Raw genomic sequence first — 24618 nt, 5'->3', positions numbered from 1 at the left:
TGTGCCATTAAGCATTAAATGGTGACATTGAAGGCTGGAAGTAACCAGCACTTAAATATATAGTTAAAGTGTTGTTCAAATTTTAGGACAAGAAAATCTTTGCAGTGTTTTTGATATATGTGGGATTGGAGGCCAACCGAATGGTCTCTGGGTTAATAATATGGTGCAATGAAAAGTGGAACGTGACTCTAGGCTACACAACTCCATGCACATGGATACTCGGACTGCCTGTGCCGCTTAGAGCCAACCACTGAAAGCAAGCCCTGAAGGCTAGAGCTAGCTAGCCTTATCATTGAATGTCGGAAGGGAAAAATGCAGGTGTGGCCAAGATTGCCTGCTGTTTTGTAAATGTGACAAAAGAGCTGTATCTCTGTGGTGCCCAAAGAACTGGTTGAAAAAAAGAAAATTCAAATTAATCCAAACTCTAGTTGTTGTGGAGCAAAAGTATACCCATTATTTTATTAACTACTCTTTTGGGGAAAATTAATTCAGTCAAGATCTCTTTGTCCAATGCGTTGGACTTGAATTGATCTAATTTGTTCGGAGGAAGTTTGATCAGAGATCAGTATTATCTTACCCTGCATGATATATGAGATGGAGGAGAACTCTTTCCCTTTTCTTTTAAGTGTTGCAAGTAAAGATTTAGTCTTACATTTATGCTAGCACATCTACAGGTGAGCAGAGGCTTTGAAGGCAGTGCGACCTTGCAGCAGCACGTGTCTGGATTGGCACCTGACCTGTCACTTAACCTCTTGGCTTCCGTTTACACAAATGCAAAATGGAAATAATAACAATTAGAGACAATAATAACACTAACAATAATAATAATTTGCCCGGTGCCTGGCATAGCACTAGAAAAAAATGGCTACGTATCTGTTACCTGCTGTTACAGTATCTCTACCTCGTAGAGCCCCAGTTTGTTACCATTCTGGGAACATTGATCCCCTTGGGAATCCGATAAAAGCTACGGAATATGCACCTTCTTGCACTTGCCCTCACCTCAGCCAGTCAAATGCATATGCAAATTTGCCTGCATGTTCAGCAAGTCACAGACCGAAACCAGCCAGCGATCAACCCCATACCGACAATCCCGGCATTGGGTACAGCAGAGCTGAAGGGTTTCTCTGGGAAAGGTAGATTCATCTGGATAAAGTGCGTATACTTTTAGGGTTGAAGGTAATTCTAGGGGCAATCTTTAAGGTTTATTACATTCTACCTTCACCAACAAGCGTGTCTACATCACGTACTAGATTTAGTGGGACAGAAACACGCATCCAGAAGTACCTCTAAAAAAACAATATCACATTTTACTGTTTTCGAAGACATATTTCCTTAGTTAAGTCAGCTAAAAAAGCGTTCTTGACTTTGACCTAAACTGTAATTTTTCTTCTTTTTTATTGTTTGTCTCTGTCCGGACCTATATTTCAGCACGGATTTTCCTATGGGAACTGAGATGAAAATTTAGAGGAGAAATAAACTTTGCATAATCTCTCTGTTGTTCAGCCCAGGCTTTTCTCCTATAAAGCTCTGCTGCGACTCACCATTCCCCAGTGAAACCTGGCCAGCACACACATTTTACTTCACCCTGGAACTCTGTGCAGTTGCCGCCGTTATAGCACGTGAGGTTGGTCTTCTCATTCCCACAGGCTGCTGAGGGTAATCTGGTGTATCTAGAGAGAAAAGTAACAGCCACACTGTCCAGCTTGCTCATTTCATTTATGAAAACGTTTTAGAAAAGTTCATGTATATAGTCAATGCCAAACTAACTAGGTACTCAGTCTGGCTGAGCCACGAATGCTTAACTGTGTTGCTTTGTTCCAGAATCACCTTCTCAGTCCACAGCTCCTGCTGGAGGGCTGCGCTCTTCGGAGCATGGCTAACCATCTTCCACTGCTACCCAGTGTTCATTCGTGAGATAAGATCTATGCCGGGTGGGGAGGGGGGATGGCAATTAATTTAGCGCCGGAAAGAAATTTTCTATAGCTAGGGCCAGAGGAAAATTGCATCTCTATAAAGGCCAGGAAAGAAAGGACAGGACTCTGGTACCCAAGCCCTCATGTGATTTCTCCATTGCCTTTCACAGCTGAAGTCCAGTTGCCCTGCCAACACTTGCTGCCCCCATCTAATAACTCACAGCTCATCAGAATGCAAGCCATGTGCTGTCCAGGAGGTTTGTACATGGCACTCAGTGGTGACCACGTGTGAATTCTGAGCTTGGCTCTTTTGTTTATCAACAGAGCTGTATATATTAAGGAATCCTTATAAGGGTCAGAACAAATTGTTAGAAGCTAAGCAGAACTTTACTGTGTGATAAAATCCAGTGGTGTGAAGGAACTGGTTAAAAAGATTTTATGGTGTTCAGGTCCTTCGACCCACTGTGCATGTTATGCATGGAACTGGATACATAGTTAATATTCAGGAAATATCAGATGAATCTAATTTGTCCTGCTGTGCGTGCTGCAGCTAATATGGAGAAACCGGTCTATATGTGTCTATATGTGTCTCTCCCCACAAGAGCTAATCAATTCGACTTTAAACCAACCTTAAGGTAGATAGCTAGTGGGAAGCAGCCCCATAGCACAGGGAGATCAGCTCGGTGCTTTGTGATCGCCTGGAGGGGTGGGATAGGGAGGGGGGAGGGAGGGAGATACAAGAGGGAAGAGATATGGGAACATATGTATATGTATAACTGATTCACTTTGTTATAAAGCAGAAACTAACACACCATTGTAAAGCAATTATACTCCAATAAAGATGTAAAAATAAAAAAAAAGAAAGAAAATATCCTAAGGCCTTTTCAAAGGAGCCAAAAGCATCAACCAGCATTGAAAGACGTCAATTAGCAATGCAAATATGAAGTTTTGCATACATCATATGTTTAATAAACAATTTTGAACCTCATTACAAAGTACTTTTGAATCAAAACTTTAATCTTTGAAAACTTGACTTTGATGAATTAGGCAGAAAAGATACTGCAGCACTGGTTACTGGGGCATATTTGTTTATTTTACTTATCCAAAGTCACCATGGCAGTACTATTAATTTTGATCCTGAATGTCTTTTGCTTGTAAGCATTCAGATTACCTGTTGGCCAATGAGTCGGTTAACTCATGAGAAGTGACGTTTTATTGGAATGTCAACACTCAGCACCTAACCCTGTGTCATGCCTTCACAGACTCTGAACAGCAATAAATGTTATGGAGACAAATACATCTTCTTACAGGTGTGGCTACCTATTCTGTCTACTAGGAGATTCATCCAGTTAAGGTACCACTTCTGAATTAGTGTAATGTCTGCAGGCTGCCAGCCAACTCCAGGCCTTCCTGTCCACATTCTGGAATCTATTGCTTGCTAGAAATAACCGTCTCACGTGCCTATAACAACTCAATTGTTTAGTGAATTCAAAGCAAGTTATAAAAACAATAATGAATTCTACTTACATAGAAATACAAAGCAGTGTGACTTGGCAGGAAAATATTCATTCCTGTTTCTATTTATATTACATGAAACGGATGTGACTGCCAGAACTAAGCTTTATAGTTTTAGAAAAAACTGTGAAATGCTTTGAAATGGGCAAAAGAGATCACTGGGTATTCTTTCAGTGGAATGCTGGGTGTTATATAAAAGACCCTCTAAGATTATCTGATTTTTCTAATGTGTATGACTCAGGTTTTCTTTACCAAGCTAGTTCACAACTCTGTAAGTTGTAGAAAATTATAGTAATACTAATGGATCTTGTTCATTGAAGTGCAAATGAATTTGAAGCGATACAGTCCATTGTCACACTGTAGAAATAGTGTGGTTCAAGTACTAATTTTGTTGCCCTATAGGCTATTAAAAATTTTTGCATTTATTGGTAAATTCATTTCCTCATCCCTATTTACAAGCGTGTATATATATTATATGGACATATTTATGTATATGATTAGATTATTCTTTGACATTTTGATTTTTGTCTTACTGGTTCCCTCATTAATTAATGACAAAGTCATCAAAACGTTCATTCTGAGAGTCATGATTTCACCCTTTTGAAATTATACTTTAACATAGTCTTTTCAGAATTATATGAGTTTACCTGCCTGAAATACCCCAGAGTATTCTCTTAGGGGTAGGAGTCATGCTTCCTCCAACAATACTAAAATTCAGCTCTTGCATTTGTTGTAAATGTATTTGTTTCCTGAGGCCTTAAGGCTGTCAGACTCTGGGGCTGTAGTTCCTGAGACATTCTAACAGAGATGACTGAGAAAACATTTTGCTCAAAGTCTGGTCCAAACCCTGCCCTTCCTCTTTGTAGAACATGCCAGCAGGTGAGATCCTGTCTTCGCAAGACCAAACTGTGATGGCCGTTGACTGTCACCCCCTGCTCAGCACAGCCTGTATGTTCATACCTGGGCGGAGAGCTTTCCAGTTTGAAGATGTAGAACACAGCTCGAAACACACTTTATGTGGATATTATACTCACCTGCAGAATTTTCCTGTGAAATTTCCAGGACAGCGGCAAGAATAGCCACTGGTGTCACTGATGCAGGTGGCCCCGTTTGCACACAGGTGACTCTGGCAATTGTCTACATCTGATTCACAGTTCACACCGGTGTAGCCAGGCTCACACCTGCAGCGATAGCCTGCAACTCTGTCGGAGCAGTTGCCATGGATACAGGGGTTTGAAAGGCATTCATCAATGTCGAGTTCACAGTGTGCCCCTGACCATCCCACGGGACAGGTGCAGTGATGAGAACTGTACGTGTCTTCACAATGTCCTCCATGCAAGCAGGGGTTGGAATTGCAGGCGTTTAACTGCAAACAGCCAGTAACCACTGGATGTGTAGAGATTTTGAGAAACTGCTCCTCCTGAGGTTTATTAATGAAACCATGAACATTTTCAAAGTAAGAGAGATAAATGCCACTGATTTCTATTGTACTTAGACACCCTCGCAGGCCCTGCGTGTTGTCACTAGCTCGCTCACCCACATAAATGTTTATATCATCCTTCAGGAAGCTGAGACTCCCAGTAGCCACTGCGCTGGTCACAAGAGGTGTTTGCTGGTCCACTTCCATTTGCCACCTGGAAGCCTGGGCCCGTGGGTCTGTCATGGAGAGAGTCACTTGGTGCCACGCGCCATCATTCACTGACTGCAGACTTGTCAGACTCAGCATATAAAAACTGTTGCCACTCTGCAGCTGAAATAATAACTGGGAATCCCGAATGCTAATATTAAGGAATCCAGGCTCCTTCTCTGCGTGCAATATGATCGCATTTGCGTCCCTTGTTCTGAAACCAAATGTGATATTGGTGAGTTCTCTGGTAATATTCCCATTGCTCCTGAATAATATCTCACTGTTTTGTCCATTAAAAACAGCATTTGCGATACCTAAAGAGAGAAGGCAACGCCAATCAGCAACTTTACTAAATCTGTAATGTTTGCCTAAGTACCTTTAATGATCATCGCGTTACTACCGTCATGTATGGATTGTTTGATACAGGCTAGGCACTCTGTTAGCTGCTTTTATATTATTTTTAATATGAAGTTCTCGAATATAGGTTCATTGTTATTATCATCTCTATTTTACAGAAGAAGAAAGTGAGACTCACAGAGGTTAAGTAATTTTCTCACGGTCAAGCGGCTAATAGATAATTAAGCCAGAATGTCAAACTTGGGTGGTCAGATGCCAAAACCCAAATCATTTATTTCTTTTCCACTGAAATGCAGTACCTTCTAATGTTATTTTACAGCTGCTCCCACAAATAAAGCACTGGTTACCCATTTTGCACATAAAGAAGTCAAGCACAAAGAACTCAAAAGTCTAGCTATAAACTGGGCCTCAAGTGACACAGTTAATTAACAGTGGAGTCTGGCTTCTGAGTAAGCTGACCGGGAGGCACTTAAAAGTAGCATTCTAAATGACTGATTTACCACCTGGCAAACTCCAGTCATGTGCTGAGTTACCAATCTGTGCCCAACTCCAAGTAGCATCCTGTGGTTGGGAAAATTATACAACCGCACCCTCTGCTCTAATATACGCCCACATACACGTGACCACATGGGACCACAGCACTTTTGGGCAATCTTATTGCATTTTTCTATTAGACTGTTTTTCCAATTCCACAAGATCACTCGTTCACAGCTTGCTTTATCTCTTAAAATATCGAACCCTCTCTGTTTATGATCTCCTTTGTTACTTTCTTGAGAAAACAGGAGAAAGAAGAACCGCTTCAGTTTCCCACCGAATCTGTAAACCTAACAAATCTGGATCCACTCTGCTTTCCATTTGTTATAATGGATGCATTGTCCTTATTCTCATCTGTACAATAATAGAAAAAAGATCTCCTGTTCTCTGCCCCTGGTTCCTGACACAGGGCTTCTAAAACCCTGGTAAATTCCTAAGTGTTAAGAGTACTGCACTGGGAGCATCTTTGTTCTAATGAGACAGCGACTCTGGGTGGGCTCCTAGGGGGAGCCTGGATGCAGGCTGGTCATCAGGAAGACTAAGTCATGATTAGAAGCTTGAAATTGTCAGCCCCAGCCCATCCTCTAGAGAAGGAAGAGTGCAGAAAATGGAGTTAATAATTGGTCATGCTTACATAAGGAAGCCTCCATAAAATCCCAAAAGCATGGGGTTCAGAGAGCTTCCAACTTGTTAAACATACCCACACTGGAACAGTCATGCACCCCAACTCCTCGGGAAATAATCTCCTACACTGGGGACCCTCCCAGACCTCGCCCTATGTATCTCTTCATCTGGCTGTTCATCTGGGACCTTTATCATATCCTTTAATAAAATGGTAAACAATTAAGGATTTCCCCGAGTTCTGTAAGCTGCTCTAGCAAATTAATTGAACCGAGGCGGGGGTCGTGGGAGCCTCAGGTTTATAGCTGATCGGTCAGGAGCACAGGTGACAACCTGGGCTTGCGATTGGCATATGAAGTGCAGTGGGGGGTCTTCTAGTGGGACTGAGCCCTTAGCCTGTGAGATCTGACACTATGTCTGGGCGGATAGTGTCAGAGTTGAATTAAATTGAGATGACCCGTAGGACACACAGCTACTGTAGCAGAATTGCTTGGTGGGGGGACCCCCGCATATCAGGTGTCTGCAGTGCTGTGCGTGTATTCCTACTGTGGGTTTTCCCTACTTAGGTGGGAAACTGTAGGTGCTCCAGCACACATCCAAGGGCAACTCTCCCAGTCACGTCTTGGGTCCCTTTCATTTTCACCTTTTTTAGGTATTACTTCTAAACGTAATCTCTTTCTGTTCTGCATCATCATTTTCCCTCCCTTTCTGTTGCTTCCCATCAGCATAAGAATATGCTGTAATTGCTCCAATCTTAAAAAATAAAAACACAGGCAAGACCCAAGAGCACTACCCTGACCTCCCTCTACCCTGTTGCTTTCTTATTTCTCTAGTTCCTTTTCCAGCAAAACTTCTCCACATAGTTTTAGATTCACCTTGTCTCAACTTTCTCATCCCCCATTTTCTTTTTAATACCTTCAGCCTTGTTCCCCATCACATCACTGAAACCACTCTTGTCAAGGTCATGGTGACCTCTGTGTTACTGATCCAGCAGTCAATTCTCTATTCTCATTATCTTCCAGCTTTCAGTAGAAATTGACCTTAAGACACTGTCTTTACCTCATGTGTGGGTCACCACACCCAACCTCGAACACTTTATTATACAGCCTATTCCAACCACTTCTCAGTGTCCTGGCTTCTCTTGCTCGGCAGAGCAATGTACCAACCATGCCTTAGCTCAGCACCTCCACGGTTACCATCACATCTAGAAAGGCTTCCTAAATCCTAAACATGGCGGACAGAGTTTATGTGACCCGACCCCTAACTCTCCAATCCCATTTCCTGCCACCCTTCCTCATGCACGTACTATAGCCACAAAAACTTCTTGCTATTTTTTGAAGACGCCAAGCTTGTTCCCAAACCAGGCCTTTTACATTTGCGGTTACTTAGACACGATATTGGCCCCCGATCTTCCCATACCGGACTCTTTCTCAACAAAATATGCGCTCAGATGTCACTTCCTCCGAGATGCTTTCCCCAACTATCCAAGCGAAGATGTTTCCCCCCCCCCACCGCAACCCACTCTCTTTTTAATTACTCAGCTTTATTTTCTTCATAGCATCTTGTAGCTATTTGAAATTATACTGTTAACGTTCCTACTTGTTCCTTGTCTGTCTTTCCTCACTAGAACATGAGCTTTTACGAGATCACGGAACTTCTCTGTCTAGGTTCTCACTAAACCCGATGCAGGGAACATTGCCTGGCAGAAAACAGGTGCTCAGTAAATATTACTAAATGAATAGTCTATAAAAATAACTCAATCCTTAATTCTGAAAAGTGAGATAATGATTAGAAACCACAGCAGGAGTAAATTCAAGGGTATCATTCAAGTGTATCATTTGACTGGATTAACATTTCACTTGATTTTATTGCTTTTGACTGTGGTGTTTTTTCCCAGCAAATTTGGGGTTGGGATTAGGCAGGAAAAGAGCAAGAAGTGTCTCATTACATGTTTTCGAATAAATGTTAACATGACAAATCTCAGTAGCCCTCCAACTCCTGAAGGAAGAATACTGTCTGTCATGCTGTATAAACTAGTTTCATTGACCGACTGAGCACATGGAAATCACTTCTTGTGATCTGAGTAAAAACCGCAGTGCACGTTAACATTTATACTTTGCCTTTTCTTCAGGGAACTTTATCATAATAAACACACCTGTATCTAAGGTGGGTTGTAGTTTTTAATTGTCTGTTTTCGGATAGGATACAGATAGAAATGATGAAGTACTAAGGGCAAACTCGGGGTAATGCACGAGCTATACTCTCAAGAGTATGTTATTCTAGCAGAACTATCTTCCCAACACATGTCCCTAGAAATAAATACAATAGTGTCATGAGGTCATATCAAATGAAAATTATACAAAATAGCAAAAGTGAATGCTAGGGTTTATACCTACCGGTTAGGAAAATTTCACCCCTCCTACTAATTTACATTTTCTCCCTTAAGATAAGACATAATTAAAAAAATGTTACTGAGACTTTTTGAAAGGTCAGAGGCAAACTTTTTCCACTTTCTGTAGTGGCCACGCAGTAGCAGTGAAGATCATTCACGCCTTTCTGACGTGGGGCATCCAAATCCTTTATGTGGAGACGGAGGGCAATACGCACCCAGGGTATGGTTCTTGGACCACCACTGTTTTTAGAAACCCTATTCTTTTTTTCCCTGTGAAAATGTTCAAAATGATTTAAACCCCATTGTAGAATATAACTGGGACTGAGAACTTTAGTATTTCTGTCAAAAGATTAACAGTAAAATTAATAAGTAGTAAACTATTTTAAACAAGCAATTCAGAGGGCAGAGAAATGGAAAAGGTGCCATTAAAGTTCTGTGTCATATTAGAGGCCTGATCTCATTCTTTACGCAAATTCATCATGCTTTATTCATGTGTGTAGCATATTATTTCTTAAATATGAAACATAAGAGTATGTGTATTCTTTTAGAAACTGCCCCCCAAGTATATACACTGTGCAATACATTTCACATCATTTTGATACATGATTTTAAAATACAGAAACATAAAAGTAACTGTATTCTCATTCTCAGTCACTTTGGGGCTTGGTTGTTGATTTGGGCCTCAGGTCAGTCAACCCCTAGCTCCAGACCATTATTTTCGTGCAGTGTTTTCCAAGGTATTTTATGTATTTTTTTAATTGTATGAAGATAATGTAATTTAAGTCTAGAGCAGTTAAGTGAAAATACTGAGCTAAACTGAAGAAAAATATATATTTATTTAACAAATATTTACTGACAACCTCCTACATGTTCGGCACTATTCTAAGTGCTAAGAGTAACGTGGGAAACCAGACAGAAAATCTCCTTCCCTTTTGAAACTTATATTCCATCAAGGAAAAGATGATGAACAAGTGAACAAATACCTGTGTAACAAAACATCCAAGGATGATTAGAGACATGAAGAAAAGTAAAGCCAGGGAAGAGGGCACTTGGGTAGAAAAGGGAATGGAGGGATGAGGCCCTTGTGAAGCTCTGGACTGAGAGAGTTCAGGGTAGAGATGGTGATGGTGCATGGGAGCTAACTGCTGGGGTGAAAGAACACTGGACAGAAAGACATCGGATGCACATTGAGGACAACTCTTAGAGGGTTTCTCCCACTATGAAAGGAAGCAGGAACATGGGATGGTAGCTGGTGGGGATGGGAGGGATATCAAGGGAAATAGTTTGTAATGAGGAAATTTGACAGTATGTTTATATACTGAGGGGAAAACTGATGATGCTGGCAGGTGAGAGAAAAATTTCAGAAGCAAAATCTTTGAACAAGGGGAAGAGATTAGAATTGAGTGCGAACATAGACGGTTGGCTATAGACTGAACTGTGCATTATTTGAACTAGAAGAAAAGACATACTATAAATAATAGTGTGGCTACCACGTAGACCTGTCAAAATTGTAAAGATAGTATTCAAATTGCTAACATTTGGGAAATTGTGTTCAGTAGTACTGAATTTGGGTAGGAAAACCATTCAGATTGAGGGAAATACTCATGGCCAACACCAATCGAGTGCCTACTGCGCTTGGCTCTCTACACACGAGGTCATATAATCATCACACACACACCCACAGTTACCTACTTATCAAGGAGACGTTTTATCCTTTTCTTACAGAGGAAGCTTTAGATTATGGAGACGTATGAGTTGCCAGAAGCCTCATAGTTAACCAATGACAATGTGCTCACACTGGCACTTTCACTCTGTATTGCCAGTAACGAGAAAAGAAAAGCCAAACATCACCCGGTTAATTCTTTCTCTAGAAATTAGTCTTAAATGATCAAGGATCTAGGCTTGGTGCTGCTATGACCGCCGTTTCCCACTCAGAAACCCAGGGGCAGGACGAGGCTACTCTGGCTTATTACACTCCCATTAGGTTTGTTATACCACTACTCGCGCAGGGAGAAGCAGCTACACATTTCTCTGCTGAGCTGGAGTTGTCTGTATTCTTTTTCTGGGTTGACTCATGGGACAACTGAAATAACCAGTTGAACTGGATGGTGATAAGTTTGAAGTGCACTTACATTCAAATCCTCGAGGCAGCCCCTGGCATTGGGCCCGGGGAGGACACGGGCTGAGTTCACACCAGCGAACCTCCTGGCAAGCTTTCCCGGCTGTGTTCGCAGGGCAGGAGCAGGAGAAGTCGTCCCACAGGGAGTAGCAGATGCCTCCGTTGTGACAGGGGTTGGGCTGAGCAGACAATAAGTCAAAGGCATTAGAAGCGCCGGCAACTAAACACGGAAAAGACCCTGTTAATCTGTGAATGCTAATTTCCTACATATTTACATTTCGAACTTTTTATATCCATTGGCTGATAAATAGAATAAAACTTACTGCTACCATCAAGAGAGAGGAAAAGGGAAATAAAGAAAAATATACAATACTGATCTCCTGTAGCACAAAGAGGATTTTCAAAGGTGTAATTATATTTTCTGTAATTTATAAATTACCAGGCACTTTCACTGTCACTAATGATAGTTTGAGTTAGAGACTTTTCCTCCTGTTTTTACTGGTGAGGAAACTGAGGTCCCTTTCGTTGTCCAAGATTCTATCAACAGTCAAACAGGGAAGTTGGTACTTGGATCCTCTGGGTCCCCAGAGGAGTGACACCATCTCCCCTCCAGCTCTGCCTCTGAATCAGAAGCATATCATAATTTGAGTTCTCACAAGGTTTCTCACAAAGTGTTCAAAATGCAAGTATTGATAAAGGAATTTCTGAGAGCTCCGTCTTTATTTATGCCCATTCCACTGTTAACATGTGATCTAGGCTAGTGACCCAACCTTGTTAAACGCCAATTTCCTTTTCTGTAAATAACATCAATGGAGAGAATAAAAATGCCTGCTTTGCACAGTAGTCCTTCCACAGAATGAAATGGATTGATCCATGGAAAATCGCACCTGGCACATTGGAGGTGCCCCTATAGTAATGCTACAATGATTCATTTTTATGTATTTAGAAGCAAGCCCAGTACATGGCAATAGTTGGAGCTCAATAAATGTTCAACAGATATAAATGCCTTTCCTTCTTTTCCTCTGAAAGCTCATGCAGAGCTGACAAATTGAAGTAGCTTTCAGAAGAGCATACAAAATATACAAAGTAAAGCATGGGCTCTGAGTAATTATATTACAGAAAATTTCAAATCCAACTCCCAGAAGGAAGTTACCTCTCAGATTTTTTTTCCTTATTGACTTAGTAGATGTTCAAAACAATGGTAGGTGGGCATTTAAGATAAAGTTAATGGTATCTTCAAAATGAATTAATTCAGTTAAACCTCTGGGATGCCATTAAGAATTTGGGAATTAAAATACAATTATTCTTAAGTCATTTGGTTGTAGAAGACGTAGTTATTTTGCTTGGTTAAATGGACCATAATGGCAATAAGATCAAGGCCACACTTTCATGGCTCAACATAAATCCCCGAGTCCTGCTGGGAAAGTATGGATGAAGCATTATTCTACAGCTAGTGGGTCAGTAACACCACATTCATATACAAAGAACAGTTATAATAAATTATCTATTTAATAAAATGAAACTTTTAGCACACAATATGGACATAGTTGGTATGAATAATCCTACCTCACACAGGTTGTCTCCGGGACAGCCTTGGGTCACATTGACAAGAACTGCATCTTGGGCTGCGTTGCTCGTTGAATTTGGAAAGAATTCCAGATTTTCGTTGTTTAACCTTATATCTTGAATACAGCCTTTGAAGAATCCACCATTAACTTCAGTCTCCTGTCTGTCAGGCAGTCCACCAATGTAGAGGACATCTCCTCTTTGGAGTCTCCACGTAGGAGCAGAAATAAATCCTAGGTTTTGTGACGACTGATACAGTTCGATTCTATTTGGCTTGATTTTCAAAGATATCAAGTGGACATTTCCATCGCTGAGAACAAATTTTACTAATGATTTGGGAGAACCTGGAGTTAGCATTGCTAGTCTGCCATGCTCTAGCCAAACACGGATGTATTGGCAAGTGCCATTTTCCAGAGCTAGAAGCAAGCCCGATGGACGATGTGTCCGAACAAACATGGAGAGCGTGAAGGCCTCTCCGTAGCTCTTGTCAAGATGGAAAGCCGCATATCCTGTGGAGTCATCTTGGCCAAATCTGCCTGCCACATACGCTTTAATAGAGGAGGAGAGACAAAGAGGAAACATCTGAAGACACACAAGTAATGCATATATATATATATATGTATATATATATATATATATGTATATATACATATATGCACATTCACATTTTTAAAAGTTCAAGACAGGTTTATTCAATAGAATGACAATTTGAAAAGTCATCCCTGACTTTCTGAACTTCTGAGTTTACTTTATACTGAAAATAACTAGATTTTGGTTTATAGTTTATAGTTGAAGTTCACTGATCACAAAGAAGAAGAGAAGATTTCTGCACCGATAAACTTTTGAACCTCTTCCTCACTGCCCTAAAAAGGAGGGGCTTAAACATGGAATATCAGATACTACTGCACTCCAACTTGATTTGGAGAAATTTGGGAAGCAAGAGCTCTTCCTGCAACACATGTAAGCAGACTGAGCAATCGTCATCGCTGCTATTTGGGGGCATGCTCAAACAAATGGCATCAAACCTAACCTTTCCTTGTAAAGGACAGAAACCAAGAATTAGATTTGCAAATCCTCTTTTGGGAAGATACCCCTAATAATATTAAGAGGCAAGGCAGTTGAACAAAGGAAGAGGACTCTTCCTTCTTTGGTCCTGGGTGGGTGAAGGAGAGGCGTGGGGCACAAAGTACTAGGGCGAAGCTGAGTTCTGAACTCACCCAACATTTCCTGTGGACAGAGAGATTTCTAATGCATTGACGTGGCAATGCTATCAATGTGCATCACCACAAGAAAACTCTTTGAGAAGTATAAAAATAAATGCTGACCTTCAAAGTCATTGATGATATAGTAGGAACACAAGTCCTTGTACTCCTAAAGCTTACATTCCATTTGGGTGGAGGTTATATAGTATGTCAGGTGGTGATAGGTTCTTTGATATACAAAAACTCAGGCAGAGAAAGGGACTAGGAAGAGCTGCAGGTAGGAGTGGAGCTGTCATTTTAAATGGAGTCATCAGGGAAGAACTCTCTGAGAAGGTAATATTTGAGCAGAACCCCGAAGAAAGTAGAGATATTACTGCAGAAATTCAGGAGATAAATGATGGGCTTGGATCAGTGGTCACAGTGCAGATGGGGAGAAGTGGTCAGATTTTGGAAATGTTTTGGTAGAACCAAAACCAGGATTTTCTGGGGCAAGTTGCTCTCCAAGGCTTTTGGTCCAAGTAACTAGAAGCATTGAGTTTCCATTTGCAGAGATGCGGAAGAAAACAGGAGGAACAGATTTGGGGGAGAAATGAGATTCCATATTAAATTTGAGATGCCCTATTAGATATCCAGGTGGAAATTTCTAGTCAGCAGTTAGATATAGAGGTTCGGGGAGACATTCTGGGCTAGTCACAGTAATTTTGGATTTGTCAGTGTAAATGTGGCATTTGAAGCCCTAAGATTGGAAGAGATCACCAAGAGAGTGAATCTAGAGAGAGAAGAAGGGGTCCAAGAACAGAACCCTTAAGCATCAGACATGTGGAGGTAAAGGAGATGATAAAAGAGTAAGACAGAAAGAGAACGAAGGGGGAGTGACCCCATAAGCCTAGTGAGGAAAGAGTTTTCAGGAAGAGGGCGTATTCAACTGTGGTAACTGTTGCTGAGAGGTCAAGGCAGATGAGGACTGAAAAATGACCACTGAATCTTGCAATCTGGAAATCACTGATGAACTTGACAAGAGCATTGTCTTAAACATATTGCTATCTTCAAGTCTTCACATCCCAATCCTAACCAGAAAAAAAGCACATTCCAGCATGTTTAAATGTTGTCATATGGTTCCACTGAAGTTTGAGCAAAGGTGGGACATATTTTATTTTAGCTGAATTATAGTGAAGCTTGCTTAGGTAACAATCTGTGTTTGAAGACCTTCTGCATAAAAGTCTGCATTTTCAGAATTCTGCCTTGATTTTCGACAGGAATGTTACATTTTGAATCTGCATTTGGAGACCACCTGCTCCAGGCAACTACAGGTAGCTTTCAAAGTGCATTGTTAGATGTAACAATCCGTTTGAAGAGGCTAACATCTCTGAATGCACGGCAGCACTTTCATATGAGATAAAATGCTCAATAAGAAAATGTGGCTCTTGAAGTTCCCGAGGTTTGGGAATATGCACAGAATTGCTCTGCCTCAGGGGTGGTCCCCGCTGGTCATCCTGGGACGCCTGCAGCATCACTTTGTGGATCCAGATGAAAAGACAGACAGAACACAGAGCTGTTTCTTTTTCTCAGAAGCTTGACTCTCCAGCAGTCCTATTCTTCAGAAATCACAAGCAAGTAGTCAGAGCACATGATTTACTACATGATTTTAGAAACACCTGACGCCATATATGACTTGTCTGTGGACACGGAAAGAATGATTCTCATATGTGTTGTTGATGTGTCATGAAGAGGGACGACAAATAGGGATAAGAAATAACCAAGTTTTAATGATTGATGGACTACAACAAGAAGAAATTTATTTAGCATAAATAAAAGCCACTTGGGTCTAAGTGCACTTCATTGGTTTAGGGTGGAAAAAGCAGAAATCTGTGGCACCAAGAGGGAGAACAGCTCAAAGTGAACCAATCATAGAATGTGGCTGCCCAAAGGTCAATGGGACATTAGGCTGCAGAATAGAAGAACATTCTCTGGAATGAGAAGGTTACAGTCCTGTGTCACTCTGCACTGTCAGGCACATCTAGGAGCCAGATAAGCAGATTTATTCCAGAGCAAGCAAGCAGCTGATGGAGTGTCTGAAAACGATGTCAGGTGGGAAACATTAGAAGAAACTGGGTGTGTTTAGCATGATAGGAGTGATGGCTTGGATGGTACAAGACACTTTTCTTCAAGTATTTGTGTTCTCAAGAAGAAGACATGTAAGTAAGGTTGACATTGGCTTCAAGAGTTACAATGCTGCCAATGAATGGAAGCTATAGGTCATCATATATTAGTTTAGTACAAAAAAGACAACTTCAAGGGGATTTCTGGGAAGATGGAGTGTGAGTGAGTTTCCCATTCCTGAAGGTGTGTAAGCAGAGGTTTGGGCCACTACACTTGGGTGCAAAACAGTGTAAAAAATTCAGTCATGGAGTGAAGCTCCTTCTATATCTAAGAAACTCTAATTCCAAGCAGATAAGAGTGTCAAAGTTTAGATGTACGACTGAAGATAAAACATATGTCAATTGCCTCTTTTAATCAAATATTCTCTAGAAGGGACGAGGTCGGTGATACCTTTATCCTGAACAGTATCCTGGAAGCTCCACGTTCCTGGACACAGCCAGGGCGATAAGATACACCGCGATGACCCTGCAGACAGCTCTGGGAACTAAGCTTTGAGAAACTCTTCTCTGAACTCTTCTTATTGAGACACTTGATCATTTTTTAAAAATCAACTTTAAAATATAGGAAGCCCGTCTGTCTGTCATGTTTCGTCAGCCAGCCAAATCCTCCATCCAGTCTGCTTGTTCCTTGCAATGGGTACCATGTTTGGGAAACGCTGAGCCAGGATCATGAATTGGGTGAAGTTTTTGCCTTGTACTTTTTAGCCCATCTCCTCCTGAACATCTATGTACAATGACAGGAAGATTCCAGGTTGTCCTTACAGCTTGTAAGCATCTTTTGTGATGGGAATAAACTCCCCAGCAAACATTCCTCAAAGATGATAGCAAATACAAAATACTTTAAATTTATGACTAAGAGGTGATATGAGAAATATAACTTTTCTTAAAATTATACCAAGAATTTTCAGAAAGGGATGATTTTACAGAACTTACTCCCTAAAAAGATATCTTCTGAAACTAAGCATTTTCATGAGGATTAAACAGTTTCAAATAGTGGAGGGGTGGCGGGCAGCCAGGGGAAAAGGAAACTGGAGGAAGAGAGGGGACAGCTAACCAATTCAGGAACTGGGCTTAAAGACTGTGATTTTCCAAGTTGGAAAAAATAAATTAAAGAAAACCAGAACCCACTGGATTGGCATCCCTTGAATCTATCTACCAGGACAGTTAGCATCCCCACGGTCGGTATTAACCTCATGGGTCACTGCACTTGGAAGCTGGTCAATATGAGTCAGCATCTGTTTGTTATTTTGTATATGTAGTAAAAATATTGCCTTAGGTCAATTAAATTTTTCTTCAAAAAGTGAACATTGCTTCAGCATAATCTCCCCTTTTCTCCTTTAAAAATATCACAAAACAACTTGCCATTCCCTTTAAAATATTACATAGAGCTAGTAGACGCCAGCCCTCATAGTCAAGCAGGTCCGTGATTTGTAATGAATATTGTGGTCAGGGGGAGACTCGTGAATAGCTTCTAATAATTCTTAGCCCTTCATACATGGAGTAGGGTATAGACCAAGACTGGTTTCAATTTTACTTCATATAAAGCAAAGAAGACTATTTACCAGATGTTGTCCTATTTCACATTACTCTCAAATCTTGGGGTAAATTACAGCTGCACTTCAAAGCAGTCTGTTGCAATTACCTTTCCAACATTTGCAATGCAAGAGAATAATAAAAAGAAACAGGTATGTATGTATTGATCACTATCAACAGCAGTCTTTGCAACAATGTCGGAAGTAAGGATTTTGAAATGCATTTCAAACTGATTTGCTAAAGAAATTAGATCAATTAGTTTATGGCATCTACCAAGTTTCAGTGTTGTTACTTTTTTAAAGCTTTTTTCTTTCTTTTTTTTCTTAGGACACGTAGGTAAAATACCTGTTTTCTCCAATGCAACTCTGGAAAATACACCTTTGCATAAAATTGGTGGTTTGTAAAAGTGCTAAACTTGAGCATGATTTTGGAGCTAGTGTGAACTGCATAGAGAGGAGGGCAAGGAAGTAACTACGTACTGAGAGTCTACTATGCACGCGGTATTGTGCTAGAATTTGGCATTGACTAGTTTCATGTCTACGGTCCTGTTTTTCCAAAAAGATTACTCCTCTTTCAAATAGGATTTGCAATAAATTTCTGATACACAACAAATGGTAAAATTGTAATAGCATTTTGTAAACACCAAGATGTAAACCCATTTGGATGGGAGCTATGGGCTTAGTTTTCACTTCTCTGCATGAGTGAAACCCTGGTGTCCTATGAATCCACTCAGATTTAATTAAGGTACATCATCAGCCTCTTCCTTTTCCTGTCAGTAGGCAGCCAGCCGCAGAGTCCTGAGGGCTCCTGATGATTCATAACCAGCAGGAACGGCCTGGCTGTTTTGTCCCAGCTCTGCTCTGAGGCACAGCCTTCCTGGCACCCTGCCCCTCTCACCTCTGTGACAGCTACGGCCTCGGTAGGGCCGGTAGCAATCACACTGGTAACTAAGCCACAAGTTGAGGCAGCGTCCTCTGTTGTGACAGGGTTGGCTCTCACACCAGTCCTTTCTCGTGCAGCCTGCCTTGACATTTAATGACCAGCCGGACGAGATGTTCTCCAGGGTGATGGGATTCGAGTCAAGTTGAACATCTTGGAGGCAGCCCACAAGCGAAGGTATGGATGGTCTATTATAAACGTTAAGCAGAGCAACACCACTGTGGGCTGTTCCCTCTGGTAAACCCCCCAAAAAGGAGTTTTGTAAAGCACATGTTGACCCATCGCTTCCAAATGGAGAAGGAGCTCTCGTGATGCATGTCCCCAAGCAAGACTCGTCAAGTAAGGCAAGGGTCACAGCCTCTGCAAACGTCACCTCCACCGTATGCCACTCCCCATCGCTGGTGCTGTGGGAGATGAACAGGACCACCTTTGGCTGATCCCTGACTTGAACTGATAAGTGGATGTAGCCACTGAGCAGCTCCAGTACCACAAACACGTCCCTGTCACCTCGGAAGAGTAGAAGTGCCACTGGCTGGACAGTCTGAAACCTGAGGGCTATTGTACAACCGGAGTCCTTGGCTGTCACTGAGCCACTCGGGACCCACAGGAAGCCATCACCCTCAAAAGAAAGTGTGGTGACCGTTTCACACCGTGACCCAGTATAGCCAGAGGGACACAGGCAGCTGAATCCATGCTGGCCATTGTGGAGGTGAGGGACGCATGTTCCATTATTTAGACATGGGTGATCAGTACAGCTGAGGAGCAAATCAGAACAGTTCCTTCCTCCGTAAAATGCTCCAGAATGGTTATCAAATGGGCAATGGCAAGTGTAAGTCCCAGGCAAGTTCTCACAGGTACCACCGTTTTGGCAAGGGCTTGAAGAGCACTCATCGACGTCCTCTTCACAGTGGACCCCTGTTCAGTGATAAAGAATAGATTGAAATTACATATATTCAGATCAAAAATAGAACTTTCACATAATCTTCATGTATAATCTTTTGGAGGTGCAGAACCGGCTCAGGTGTAGGAGTGTAACAGAGCAAAATGTGACTAGAGACTGAGGAGCTAATACCGATTCCATCATTCTGCACGTATGGTGCACAGAAGTGCAGTCATGGTGAACCCTGAATTCTCCCTCTAGAAATAGGTTATTTGCCAAAAAGAGTGGTTGACTCAAACTATCATTGTCAGATATATAGGTGACACTGAATATCATAAAAAATTTTTTAAAAGAGAGAGAATTAGATTGCTATTGGGAACAATGCTAGACACAAATTATTTACTTGGGGACTTAGTTCCCAGATATTGTTTATCTTGCCCTGGGCTGCTAATTTCACTCTATTCTACTTGGAAACGGCGATCTGCCTTCTCCATTTTTTGCACCTCCCCGTAATCCCTAGACACACAGACAGTCCAGACAACTCTCTCTGTGGAGGGCTTCTGAGGAGAATGGAAGGTCCCATAACCTCCTCTCCACAAGTCTAGTATAAACCATGAAATCTATCCAATAACAAGTTCCGGTTTCTAGTTTCTTTACTTTCTTTTACTCTGTTTCCTGGTTCTAAGTCATAAAAAGGTATCTAATTAGAGAATTCTTAGAATTCATTTAATCCAGGTAACAAAAAGAACTATAACACTTTTTAAGAGTGATGGCTATTGCTTTTTAACGAAGTTCAAATGAACAAATAGTGTTAACAAAAACTGACACACGTATAGGACTCTGTGGCTTCGACAGCACCATCATCCACGTTATGTGTTTGTGTTTACAGCAATCTCCTGAGGTTTTCAAGGCAGATAGACTTAGCTCTCTTTCACAGACAACACTGAGGCTTAGAAAGATTGACGTCTAAACTCCAAAGCACTTCTACAATCTGGTTTTTAAAATCCAATCTGACACTTTCTGTTTTTTAATTGATAACTTAGTGCATTCTTGTTTTTTGTTATTACTAACATGTCTGTCCTATTTTCCCATTTAACTCCACGCCTAAGTGTGTGCTTCTTAAATTTAATCAAAGGCTCCTATATTGATAATGTTGGATCTGAATCCCAGCTAGGCAGTGAGCAGGTTACATTTATTTTTTGTGTCTAGGTCTTCTGATCTATAAAATGGGGTTAAAAATAGTATCTGTATCACAGGGCTTTTTAAAGGTTAAGTGAGTAAAGACACATAAGATGCTCCTAACATTGCTTGATACATAAGTGACTTCTCAGTAAGTGTTGGCTGTAATTAAAAAGTAATAACCAAAGAAATTACCCTCGCATGACAAAATCAAACAGCACTGTCATCATTGAGAGAGACTATTTAGAAAGTGTGGGCATACGGAATGACCCACAAATTGCATAACTTTACATAATGAGAGATTGACGTGGACAGCATATTAGGCTGGAATCTCATTAGATCATGCTCTTCATGAGGGAAGGGAAGCTGTTCGATTTACCAACGTATGTCTAAAGCACAGCACGATGCCTGGCTCACGTTTGGCACTAGGTAATTAATTTTTGTATGAATTGATTAATGATGACCTTTGTAAGGTGATTAAAATTTTTATGCTGCATTTAACCTCATCTACTCCAGAGCCCAAAGTGCTCTTTTTGTGTCTATTTTGAGATAAATTTACCTGGTGGCACAGTGGTTACATTTTTGCCCACAGTCATTTATGTACCATATATTTAGACCCTTGATTGGACCCTCCTGTACTTATATTTTACTTTACTTGGATTACTTTCATACAATCTTTGTTAATCCAAAAGTATTTCAAGCTCTGTGAAAGGAGGGAACGTGTTACAATCTTAGAGTCTCCCACAGTCCCTGCACAGTGCTGTGCATATGTGTGTTATAAAAAGCTGGATGAGTAGAAAAAATAAAACTAAATCAAACTGATTTATGTGATCTATAATCATCCTCATAGGTAACAGGACGGACACAGAAATTACAGGCTATATTTTAAAGAAATGTTAGAATGCAAGTTTCATTTAACTGAACTTACGAAAAGTTCAAACTTTTGTTATTAGAAGATAGTTTACTTAAATTTGATCTTCACAGGATTTTGAAAACACAAAAAAATCAATCTGTAAGCATTTAATTAAGAGGAATGCTGAACAGCTCATGAGTTATAATTGAAGAAAAACTCTTTTTTCCCACCCATTGTGCCTTTAAACATATTTAATGGGGGATAAAATCTCCTACAGACCCCAAGTCTTTTCTGTTCAGCCTTGATTAATAAGTCTTAAGATCACGTTTTAAAGACCTATAATGAGTAGGATGGCCAGTCATAAGAAATGTAAGTTTCAGTGCACTTTGGAATTGAATCTTTTTTCTTTGTCTGTTAGGTCGACTTCAGGCTGTCTTGAAAAAGGACCAGGAAGGGTGCCCCCTTCTTTTTTCCCTCCCCTCCCCACCTCCAGACTTCTGCCTGAGTGTCAGAAGGGTTCAGAAAGTTTCCCCTGACTGGTGCCAGTGTTAGATGGCTCCACTCTCTCTGAGACTGGCAGGTGTTTCAAGGTGACTTTTATCCCGGGGCTCTTTGTGGGGTCCTTGGAGCCCCCTGGTCCATCACTCCAGCTGAGACTCCAGCCACAAGGCCTTGTTCTCACATTGTCCCTCCCCCAGCCCCTTCCTCATTGGCTTCCTAAGGTTTACTTGACATCACCAACTCTGTCTGTTGTTCTTCCTGCACCTTCTGAGGGGGACCAGGACCCGTTTTACACTGACCACTGACTGACACTCCTCCCGTGACTCCCCAAGGACCCCAGGTCCACGGGCCTCTGCCCTGCAGGTGGAGGGGAGCATGGTTGTTGACCAGCCCAGCCCAGCACAGCCCAGCAGCAATTCCCCTTCTTTCTCTCTCTTTCCTGCTGCCCCAGGTGAGCAGTCACAACCTTTCATCTTTTTTTTTTTTTTTTGAAAAGAGTTTTCAGAACTGCTTAGACTATGTGTTGTTTATTACTGTCCAAATACATGAAGTTCTGATGAAATAAAATCATGTGCAGGCCATGAAAGCCCAGAGTCATTAGAGGGCCAAATTTCAGACCACCCAACAGTTCACATTTTAAGAATTTGAAACACCTAAAAATAGATAAGGTGGTTTCTGAAAAAGAAAGAAAGAGAAGGAAAGATGAAAAAAAAAAAAAAAAAAAAAAGGAGAAGAAAAGGGGGGAGGGAGGGAGCAGAGAAGAAACCATTCAGGAAATGTTAGCTCACAAGAATACTGAGCTTAGAAAGAAGAGAAAAACGCATTAAAAATGCATAAACTTTGTGCAGCTTAATGCAATGGTAAACAGTAGAATACATAGGCCTCCTAATACTTTTGTAATGGCATACATATAATGTCGCTAGCATTTTCTTAAAATATGCAGACAGATAGAGGACCTTTAAGATGGCAGAGGAGTAAGACGTGGGGATCACCTTCCTCCCCACAAATGCATCAAAAATACACCTACATGTGGCACAACTCCTACAGAACACCTACTGAATGCTGGCAGAAGACCTCAGATTTCCCAAAAGCTGTGTGGCTGACAGGGTCTTGGTGCTCCGGCTGGGTGTCAGGCCTGAGCCTCTGAGGTGGGAGCGCTGAGTCCAGGACATTGGTCCACTAGAGACCTCCTGGCCCCACATAATATCAATCAGCGAGAGCTCTTCCAGAGATCTCCATCTCAACACTAAAACCCAGCTCCACTCAATGACCAGCAAGCTCCAGTGCTGGACACCCGATGCCAAACAACTAGTAAGACAGGAACACAACCCCACCCATTAGCAGAGAGGCTGTCTAAAACCATGCCAAGATCACAGACACCCCAAAACACACCACCGGACGTGGTCCAGCCCACCAGAAAGACAAGATCCAGCCTCATCTACCAGAACACAGGCACCAGTTTCCTCCACCAGGACACCTACGCAACCCACTGAACCAAAATTACACACTGAGGACAGACACCAAAAAAAATGGGAACTACGAACCTGCAGCCTGTGAAAAGGACACCCCAAACACAGTAAGTTAAGCAAAACGAGAAGACAGAGAAATATGCAGCAGATGAAGGAGCAAGGTAAAAACCCACCAGACCAAACAAATGAGAGGAAACAGGCAGTCTACCTGAAAAAGAATTCAGAGTAATGATAGCAAAGATGATCCAAAATCTTGTAAATAGAATGGAGAAAAAACAAGAAACATTTAACAAGGACCTAGAAGAACTAAAGAGCAAACAAACAATGATGAACAACACAATAAATTAAATTAAAAATTCTCTAGAAGGACTCAATAGCAGAATAACTGAGGCAGAAGAAAGGATACGTGACCTGGAAGATAAAATAATGGATAAAACTACTGCAGTGCAGAATAAAGAAAAAAGAATGAAAAGAAATGAGGACAGTCTCAGAGACCTCTGGGACAACACTAAACCTACCAACATTCAAATTATAGGGATCCCAGAAGAAGAAGAGAAAAAGAAAGGGACTGAGAAAATATTTGAAGAGATTATAGTTGAAAACTTCCCTAATATGGGAAAGGAAATAGTCAATCAAGTCCAGGAAGCGCAGAGAGTCCCATACAGGATAAATCCAAGGAGAAACACACCAAGACACATATTAATCAAACTATCAAAAATTAAACACAAAGAAAAAATATTAAAAGCAGCAAGGGAAAAGCAACAAATAACATACAAGGAAATCCTCATAAGGGTAACAGCTGACCTTGCAGCAGAAACTCTGCAAGCCAGAAGGGAGTGGCAGGACATATTTAAAGCAATGACAGGGAAAAACCTACAACCAAGATTACTCTACCCAGCAAGGATCTTATTCAGATTCACTGGAGTAATTAAAACCTTTACAGACAAGCAAAATCTAAGAGAATTCAGCACCACCAAACCAGCTTTACAAAAAATGCTAAAGGAATTCTCTAGTGGGAAACACAAGAGAAGGAGAAGACCTACAATAACAAGCCCAAAATAATTAAGAAAATGGTAATAGGAACATACACACTGATAATTACCTTAAATGTAAATGGATTAAATACTCCAACCAAAAGACATAAACTGGCTGAACAGATACAAAAACAAGACCCATATACATGCTATCTGTAAGAGACCCACTTCAGACCTAGGGACACATACAGACTGAAAGTGAGGGGATGGAAAAAGATATTCCAT

General features: G+C 41.1%; 1 protein-coding gene across 2 annotated transcripts in view; it reads right to left on the bottom strand.

Annotated features, from left to right (window-relative positions):
* CRB1 (crumbs cell polarity complex component 1) overlaps positions 1-24618 on the bottom strand; it is a 256838-nt gene that overhangs the window by 33137 nt on the left and 199083 nt on the right. For both annotated transcript variants that reach the window (XM_032613001.1, XM_032613006.1), the window contains exons 6-10: positions 18436-19392; positions 12645-13192; positions 11092-11257; positions 4463-5369; positions 1542-1670 (exon numbers count right to left, since the gene is read on the bottom strand). In XM_032613001.1, coding sequence (XP_032468892.1) covers positions 1542-1670; positions 4463-5369; positions 11092-11257; positions 12645-13192; positions 18436-19392 — 2707 coding nt within the window. The remainder of the gene's footprint in view (positions 1-1541; positions 1671-4462; positions 5370-11091; positions 11258-12644; positions 13193-18435; positions 19393-24618) is intronic.

Source organism: Phocoena sinus, chromosome 1 (genome assembly GCF_008692025.1).
Source record: "Phocoena sinus isolate mPhoSin1 chromosome 1, mPhoSin1.pri, whole genome shotgun sequence".
Classification (NCBI taxonomy): Eukaryota; Metazoa; Chordata; class Mammalia; order Artiodactyla; family Phocoenidae; genus Phocoena; species Phocoena sinus.
The sequence above is the reverse complement of the archived record's forward strand: the minus strand, read 5'-3'. Positions and strand labels throughout refer to the sequence as shown.